General features: G+C 39.7%; 1 protein-coding gene across 1 annotated transcript in view; it reads right to left on the bottom strand.

Annotated features, from left to right (window-relative positions):
• The window catches only part of LOC121377588 (ficolin-1-A-like), a 43,084-nt gene that overhangs the window by 4,079 nt on the left and 29,005 nt on the right, over positions 1 to 10,000 (bottom strand). The window contains exon 6 of the mRNA XM_041505647.1: positions 2,191 to 2,326. Coding sequence (XP_041361581.1) covers positions 2,191 to 2,326 — 136 coding nt within the window. The remainder of the gene's footprint in view (positions 1 to 2,190; positions 2,327 to 10,000) is intronic.

Below are 10,000 nucleotides of genomic sequence, written 5' to 3'. Positions count from 1 at the left end.
TATATATATATATATATATATATTTGTGTGTGTGTATGCATGTATGTGTATGTGTATGCGTACACACACACACACACATACATACAAATACACGCATACACATACATACATAAATACACACATACATACATACACGCACATATACATATATACACACACAAACGCACGTACACACATGCACATACACACACAAACGCATGCACACATACACAGACAGGTACTTAAATGTAAACTAAGGCCAGGAAAGGGTAATGTCGACCCTGCTTTAGGACTAGGAACTAACAATGTTAACCAACCTGGTGACACTAACCTTCTAACAAACGCTGAAAAATCATTAATGGGCACATGTATGAATGTTGATCCCACCCACCTCTCAACCAAAAACAGGCTTAGAGGCTAAACTTGACAATGGTGTAACGGATACGGCAGTTTTTGACCACAAAAAGAAACTGGCCGACTGTTTTCGGAATTCAACTGGAGAAAAAAAAAATCTCTCTCTCTCTCTCTCTCTCTCTCTCTCTCTCTATATATATATATATATATACACACATACATAAAAAGTACAATACTTACATACATACACATACACGCATACATACGCACACACACATGCATACACACATATATGAACACACATACACACATATACACATACATACAATCACACATACAAACACACACATATGTACATACTTGCACACATGCATATACGGACATACATATACACAGACGCATACACACACATACATACACATATATCCACATACATACAATCACACATACAAACACACACATATGTACATACTTGCACACATGCATATACGGACATACATATACACAGACACATACACACACATACATACACATATATCCACATACATACGTGCACACATACATATACACACGCATACACACGGACCCATACACACATCCACACACATGTACACATTCACACACACACACACACACATATATATATATATATATATATATATATATATATATATATACACGCATACACACACACACACATACATATATATATACAAACATACACAGATACACACAAATACATATACACATACGCATTGGTGATTGTCGCTGACTTACAGTTCTTCCACAGCGGCTGACGTCACAATGCCACAACTTGCAGAAAAAAAACAATGTCATAACGCTATTGGACGCCTTCAAGCAGGTGTGAACCAGGGTGATTTTGCCCGACATATGGGTGTTTCCAGAGCCACTATAAGCAGACTTATGCGTTACAACAACATAGGAAGCACTCGTTCAGAACAAGGTTATGCCGATCAAGAGAGACCACACCATCTCAATATCGATATATCCGGTTGCTATACCTTTTGGATCGATTTAGGGCAGGAACCTGCACAGCTATTCAAATTGCTGGACTAAGACGAATTTCCCGCCAAACCGATATCAACTTGTACCGGGACGAGACATTGCAGCATCACGTTGTCCCACTGATTAACATCAATGGTGGTATCTTTCAGCACAACAATGAATGAATGAATGAATGAATGTTTAACGACACCCCAGCACGAAAAATACATCGGCTATTGGGTGTCAAACAATGGTAAATGCAAAAACAATTGTTTTATGATCAACATGAATATAAAAAGTTAACAGATAAATAAAAACACAGTGTAAAGGACTGTGTAAAAATACAAATATCACAGATAGATATAATTAAAATTTAGAATAAAACTCGGTGTCGCGTAAAAATTGTAAAATACGTTCTGGATGGAATCGAAAAGATTCCATCACATTACTTTGACCAAAAATATCTTTTCGAGTTTCATGAAGATGCTTACACTCCACCAAAATGTGGCGTACCGTCAGAGTACACTGACAGTACTCACACTGAGGTGGAGAATCTTTCGTTAAGATAAATGAATGAGTCAAGTGAGTGTGACCGATGCGGGCACGACACAAGACTACTTCATCCTTCCTGCACTGTCTATAGGAGGACTGCCACTCTCCCAAGACTGTTCAGCACAACAATGTCGAATCACACATTGCATGTGACTGCCAAGACTTTCAACAGCAAAACAGCACTCGTGTCTTGTCATACACTGATGGTCGTTATTAATACAGTAAGATTAAATGGGTATGTAAAAGTTTAAGAACACAACACATATCATTGGTTGTGTGACGTCGTTAACTCGTACTAACCTCCTCGTACACCCCTGTCAGTAAAGCATGGGTGCAGTGATTGAACCAGAAGCCGCCCCCGGTGTCCTTCGCGCATTGGAACTTGTTATCGCGGTCGTAGGTGTTGAAAGGCATGTTATTGAGCGAGTAACGTGGCCTGGAATTCAATAAAACAGTTAATGTTATTTCAGTTTTCAGTGAAGTCAGATTTCAAAAAATACATGTAGTTATATTGGGCATCATCTTGTATATAACAATGAAGTCAGATTTTAAAATGCATGTAGTTATATTGGGCATCATCTTCTGTATAACAATGACGTCAGATTTTAAAATACATGTAGTTCTATTGGGCATCATCTTGTATATAACAGTGAAAGTCAGATTTTAAAATACATGTAGTTCTATTGGGCATCATCTTGTATATAACAGTGAAAGTCAGATTTTAAAATACATGTAGTTATATTGGGCATCATATTGTATATAACAGTGAAAGTCAGATTTTAAAATACATGTAGTTATATTGGGCATCATATTGTATATAACAGTGAAAGTCAGATATTAAAATGCATGTAGTTATATTGGGCATCATCTTGTATATAACTCTGAGAAGAAAAAAAGAAAGAAATGTTTTATTTAACGACGCACTCAACACATTTTTTTCCCCTGCGTGTGCTGTAACCTCACCGCGGTGCAGGGGTGTAACATTCTCTTTGAGAATGGCCAATACAGCACAAATCCCCTTTTGGGGCACCTTGTTGGCCGTGAGGTGCATCCCGTAATGCTGGATGATGGGATCCTGGTGGTTGAGTTGGGGGCATATCTGCGGGTATGTTTTCTGGCAGCACACCACTTTGGCCTGGAGTTCAGCCAGACGGGTGGTCAGGGAGGCCCGACCTGATTAATCGGCTGGTCATGCCAAGCTCTAGAGCAAACAACCTTAGTTTTGTTTATGTAACCAAGAAAAAACATTGTTTTAATTACCTTTTGTATTTGTTGCTCTTAGTGCGGTGGCTAGTGTCAATCGGGTGATTAATTTTTTCTTGCCTGAGTATATCAACCATGTATCCCTGGAATGAGTGCCTGCTGGTTATCCGCAGCATCATGTCCCCTTGTTGCACTCCGTGGTGGGTGGGGGCATGGTTGATGAACCATTTGATTTCTAATATGGATATTAACCAACCTCAATCTTTTGATGGGACCCTAAAAAGGGTCCACACCGAAGAATCTAAGTCTTTGAATGTTAAGAAATACAAAGTGATTTCTTTGAAAACCTGGCCAAGGTTTTTCGTCATCGGGTCTTCCGATGAAGGGGCCTTGAAAAAACTGTCGCCCTTTGCAATTCAGAAAGGGCTCGAAAGCTTGGCCGGAGAGCCCAAAACTGTCAAGAAATTGACGAATGGCTCATTGTTGGTTGAATGTTCAACAGAGTCATTCCAGAAATCTTCTTAAATCTAAAATGATATGCAACATTTCTATCATTGTGAGTCCTCACGCTACTCTAAATTCATCTAAGGAGTAGTTCGATCTCGGGATTTGGAAGGAGTTAGTGAGGATGAGATTTGCGAAAATCTCTCTTCACAAGGGGTTACATCAGTCAAGCGGATTAAGGTTCGTCGGAATAACGAACTTGTGCCGACAAACACCTTGATCCTGTCATTCAATGTGCCTACACTTCCAACTTCAGTTAAAGCAGGTTACCTCAATATACCAGTTGTACCATACATCTCCAACCCTTTACGGTGTTTCAAATGTCAAAAGTTTGGACACGGACAGAATACATGTCGCAACAGATTGACATGTGCTCGTTGTGGTCAGTTTGACCATGACAGCGAGACATGTCAGAATGATATGATATGTACCAACTGTAAAGGGAAACACTTTGCGTACTCGCGAGAGTGCCCAAAGTGGAAAGTGGAAAAACAGGTGCAGCAGGTCAAGGTAGAAAAGCGCCTGACTTTCATTGATGCTACAAAACTTGTAAAATCTTCGACAAATGTGGTATTAGGTAAGTCATATGCCACGGCTGTCAAGGTTTCTACAACGAGTATAGCTACTCAAACTGATTTAACTTGGCCCAACAGTGAGGATACATTTAAGAAGATTTCTCATCCAAAAGATGTCAAAAAACAGACTGTTCACAAACAAGTTTCAAGATCTACTCAAGTGTCTCTGGATTCTAGGAATCCATCAAGAAGCTCATCGCCTGGGGAGCCAGGTCCCAGTAAGCCTCCGTCAAGAAAAGACACCAAAAAGCATAAGGATTCTTCTTCAGGACGACTGAAGAAAGCTGAAAAAAAGTTGTTTTCAACCAACAATCCATTTGAAGCTTTGGCTGATGTGGATGATCAAATGGATATAGTGCCAGATGACCGTCCACACGCACAGAGATATCATAAGCCAAATATAACTCCTGTACTTCCCCCTAATGACTAATTCAGTCATTCAGTGGAACTGCCGTGGGCTTAGGCCCAATTTTGATGAATTAAGTCTTTTAATTCAAAAACATAATCCTCTTGCAGTGTGTCTTCAGGAAACTTTATTGAAGGACACTGATCATATTACCATGAGAGGATTTAACCTCTATCATAAGTTTCATGAAACTGAAAATAGAGCATCTAGGGGTGTTTCCATTATTGTTAATGAAAACATTCCTCAGAGTATAGTAGCTTTAACTACAAATTTACAAGCTGTGGCTGTAAAAGTCACGGCTCATAAAACTATAACTCTGTGTTCAGTTTATTTACCTCCTCGAAACCACTTAAATTTTAATTCTAGAGATCTTCAAGATCTCATTAACCAGCTTCCTACTCCCTTTATTATTATGGGAGATTTTAATGGTCACCACACTTTGTGGGGATGCGAGGATATCAATATTAGAGGTAAACAATTGGAAGACTTAATTCTCAAAAACTACTTACTTTTATTTAATGATAAAAGTCGTACATATTTTCATTCTGCAAGTGGATCTTTTACTTCCACAGATTTAACTCTTTGTAGTCCATCACTTTTTGTTGATTTCTCCTGGAAAGTTGGTTCAGACCTTTGTGGTAGTGACCACTTTCCCATTATTTTGGAGAATGATGGACCACCATCACTTGAAAGGGTTCAAAGGTGGAAGTTGGCGAAGGCAAATTGGGTTCAATTTCAGTATATATGCAGCACTCGTCTGCAACAATTTGCCATTACTGATGCTGATGATCCCATGTCTTTGTTCACTTCCATCTTGAAGGACATTGCAGATGAACCTATTCCTAAGACTTCGGCAGTACCAAAGCGTTTCAATAAACCATGGTTTAATGATACGTGCAAAGATGCATTCAAAGAGCGAAACAGGTTGCTTGAGCGGTTCAAACGTGAACCTACATCAGACAACCTGGATGCATTTCGTATTGCTAGGACTAAGGCTCGCAGAGAGATTAGACAGAGTAAGAAAACATCTTGGAGAACTTTTGTCTCCAAGTTGAATTCACAAACATCAGTAAAATCTATCTGGAATAGGATCCGTAAAATGAAAGGTAAAAAATCCACTAATGCAGTTCATCATTTGTCTGTCAATGATATGGATGTCACGTCTCATCGTGACATTGCTAATGCATTGGCAGACAACTTTTCTCATAACTCATCTTCTGCTTTCAGTACAGATGCTTTTACATCTGTCAGAACTAAAGCTGAAAAGCAGTCCATTAATTTTTCATCTGAAAATGCTGAAGTGTACAACAGGCGTTTCTCTATGGAGGAATTGCAGGATGCTCTTCATAGAGCCCATGATGCTTCAGTAGGTCCAGATGAAATTCATTATCAGTTATTAAAACATTTACCTGAATCATCTTTGATGGTTATTTTGAATATTTTTAATAACATCTGGATTTCTGGTGACTTTCCTTCTGATTGGAGGAAAGCTCTTATCATTCCTATTCCCAAGCCTGGTAAGGATTCAACCAATCCTACTAGTTATCGCCATATCGCTTTGACAAGTTGCATTTGTAAAACCATGGAACGAATGATCAATCGTAGACTTGTCTGGTATCTTGAATCTCACAAATTGCTCACTAACGTGCAATGTGGGTTCAGGTCTAGACGTAGCACGGTTGATCATCTTGTTAGATTTAAAACGTTTTGTAGGGAAGCTTTCATCCATAATCAGCACTTGGTTTCAGTGTTTTTTGATTTGGAGAAAGCTTACGATACCACGTGGAAGTATGGGATTTTAAACGACCTCCATGGCATGGGCCTAAGAGGTCGACTTCCAGTTTTTATATCTCAGTTTTTACGAGATAGATCTTTTAAAGACCGGGTGGGGTCGACTTTGTCCGACATTCACCCACAGGAGATGGGTGTGCCTCAAGGTAGTATCCTGTCTGTAACTCTATTTTCTGTGAAAATTAACAGCATCATCCAGTGTTTAACACCTGGTGTCGATTGCTCATTATATGTCGATGATTTTCAGATTTGCTATAGATCGTCCAATATGAGTATCATTGAACGTAAGTTGCAGCTTTGTTTGAATAAACTTCAATGGGCAACTGACAATGACATTAGATTCTCAAAGGCAAAAACGGTTTGTATGCATATCTGCCAGAAAAGAGGTCTTCACTTAGATCCACAGTTGTTTTTGCACAAAAATCCAATTCCAGTTGTGGAGGAGACTAAATTTCTGGGGGTTATATTTGACAGGAAGCTATCTTTTGTGCCCCATCTTAAATATGTTAAAAAGAAGGGCTTAAAAGCTCTCAATATTTTAAAAAGTTATTGGTAATACGGAATGGGGAGCAGACCGCAAGGTTATGCTCCGTCTGTATAGATCTCTTGTGAGGTCTAAACTTGATTATGGATGCATTGTGTATGGGTCGGCACGCAAGTCTTACTTGCAGATGCTAGATCCTATACACAATCAGGGACTTAGGCTTTGTCTTGGTGCGTTTAGAACATCACCTGTAGAGAGCTTGTACGTTGATGCACACGAACCTTGTTTGGGTGCTAGATGTGCAAAGTTTTCTCTGAAGTATGCTGCCAAGATTAAATCTTTACCAACACATCCAGCTCATGATGCTGTGTTTGACAACAAATATAAGAAGTTGTTTGATGCAATGCTAAATGCTATTCGTACATTTGGTCTTCGCATTAAGCGTTTTTTTGTCGCTATCCAACATTGACTTAACTGACACTTTGGAAACTCCTTCATATTTTGTTTTACCACCATGGTGTATTACACCACCTAAAATTGTGTTTCATCTGGCGCATCTGAAGAAAGATCGTACAGATGCTGTAGTTTATAAACAATTGTTCATGGAAATTCAGGACAAGTACCGTGATTACATTCCTGTGTATACAGATGGATCACGGGATGGGAATTCTGTGGCTTGTGCTAGTTTTTCCATGAGACACAATACTTTCCATGCGACTGCCTGACTCGGCATCGATCTTTAGTGCTGAAGTTTCGGCAGTCATTAAAGCCTTAGAAGAAATAAAGGATTATAATGCATCCAAATTTATTATTTTTACTGACTCACTTTCGTGTCTCCAAGCTTTACGTAATCTGAAGCTGGATCATTCCTTAATTGCGATGGTGATACGAAAGTGTGTCTTTTTATCTATTGCCAATAAAGACATTGTATTTTGTTGCGTACCCAGGCATGTTGGCATCTGGGGTAATGAAAAGGCAGATTCAGCTGCCAAGTCTGCTTTGGATTTGCCTCATGCCAATGTTAAATATTGTATCAACCAGTTTATCTTTTCGACTTGGCAACGTGATTGGGACGGTGAGGTTGCGAACAAGCTTCATGCTATCAAGCCAGTCTTGGGAGAGTGGCAGTCCTCCTATAGACAATGCAGGAAGGATGAAATAGTCTTGTGTCGTGCCCGCATTGGTTATACTCACTTCACACATTCCTTTATCTTAAAGAAAGATCCTCCACGTCAGTGTGTGCACTGTCAGTGTCTTCTGACTGTGCGACACATTTTGGTGGAGTGTAAGCAGTTGTCAGCAACTCGAAAAGATTTATTTGGACAAAGAAATGTGATGGAATCATTTCGATTTCATCCAGAAATTATTTTATAATTTTTACGTGACACTTTGTTTTATTCTAAATTTTTATTATATCTATCTGTGATATTTGTATTTTTACACAGTCCTTTACACTGTTTTTATTTAAGTGTTGAATTTTTATATTGATGTTGATTATCACTTTGTTTTTCCCATTACCATAGTTTGACACCCAATAGCCGATGTATTTTTCGTGCTGGGGTGTCGTTAAACATTCATTCATTCATTCATTCAACACATTTTTATTACGGTTACATGGCGTCAGACCTATGGTTACGGACCACACAGATTTTGAGAGGAAACCCGCTGTCGCCACTACATGAGCTACTCTTTCCGATTAGCAGCAAGGGATCTTTTATTTGCGCTTCCCACAGGCAGGACAGCACAAACAATGGCCTTTGTTGAACCAGTTATGGATCACTGGTCGGTGCAAGTGGTTTATCCATTGAACCTTGCGGAGCACTCACTCAGGGTTTGGAGTTTGTACCTGGATTAAAAATCCCATGCCTCGACTGGGATCCGAACCCAGTACCTATCAGCCTGTAGAACGATGGCCTAACCACGACGCCACCGAGGCCGGTGTATATAACTCTGAAGTCAAATTTCAAAATACATGTAGTTATATTGGGCATCATCTTGTATATAACAGTAAAAGTCAGATTTCATAATACATGTAGTTATATTGAGCATCATCTTGTATATAACAATGACGTCAGATTTTAAAATACATGTAGTTATATTGGGCATCATCTTGTATATAACAGTGAAGTCACATTTCAAAATACATGTAGTTATATTGGGTAGCTTCTTAAACCCGATTTCCATAAAGTATGTAACACGTGACGAAGACTGACGCCGATCGACAGTCCAACAACTATTTTATGGTAACCCAGTGGACCTCTGTGGTAAAGACTGACGCTGATCGAGGACGTCCAAGAACATGTTATGGGAACCCAGTCTAATCCACTGGTAAAGACGAACCGATCGACACAGACCAAGAAATTGTTATGGGAACCCAGTATAATCCACTGGTAAAGACTGACGCTGATCGAGAGAGACCAAGAAAATGTTATGGGAACCCAGTCAAAACCAGTGGTAAAGACTGACGCTGGTCGAGACAGACCAAGAAAATGTTATGGGAATCCAGTCTAATCCAGTGGTAAAGACTGACGCTGGTCGAGACAGACCATGGAAATGTTATGGGAACGCAGCCGAACACAGTGGTAAAGACTGACGCTGATTAACACAGACCAAGAACATGTTATGGGAATCCAGTCTAATCCAGTGGTAAAGACTGACGCTGTTCGAGACAGACTAAGGAAATGTTATGGGAACACAGCCGAACACAGTGGTAAAGCGCTCGCCTGATGTGCGACTGGGTTGAGATCGATCCCAGTTGGTAGGACGGACTATAATTAAGGTTGCGTATAAATTTTACACAAACACTTTCTATTAAGTTTGACATTGTATGATAAAAGAGTTCATTAGCCCCGTGTTTCAGTGCTAAAACACACTGGTAACAACGTATGTAAATGTATGCGTGCTTGGTAGTGTGTGTGCGTCAATGTCTGTGCGCATGTGTTATTGCCAGATAGAAGACCATAATACCGGTAAAAGTGTTCGAGATTGTTAGGCCTCCTGAGCACGCTACTCGTATTGTAACATACACATGTACAGGTTGGGATGGGCTTCCAGGATTGTTCAAGTATTTTTTATTGTATGTTTGTCGTGGGATCATGACTCAACATACATCCACCGACCCCCACCCCACCACATACAATTCGATCG

Source organism: Gigantopelta aegis, chromosome 7 (genome assembly GCF_016097555.1).
Source record: "Gigantopelta aegis isolate Gae_Host chromosome 7, Gae_host_genome, whole genome shotgun sequence".
NCBI lineage: Eukaryota > Metazoa > Mollusca > Gastropoda > Neomphalida > Peltospiridae > Gigantopelta > Gigantopelta aegis.
The sequence above is the reverse complement of the archived record's forward strand: the minus strand, read 5'-3'. Positions and strand labels throughout refer to the sequence as shown.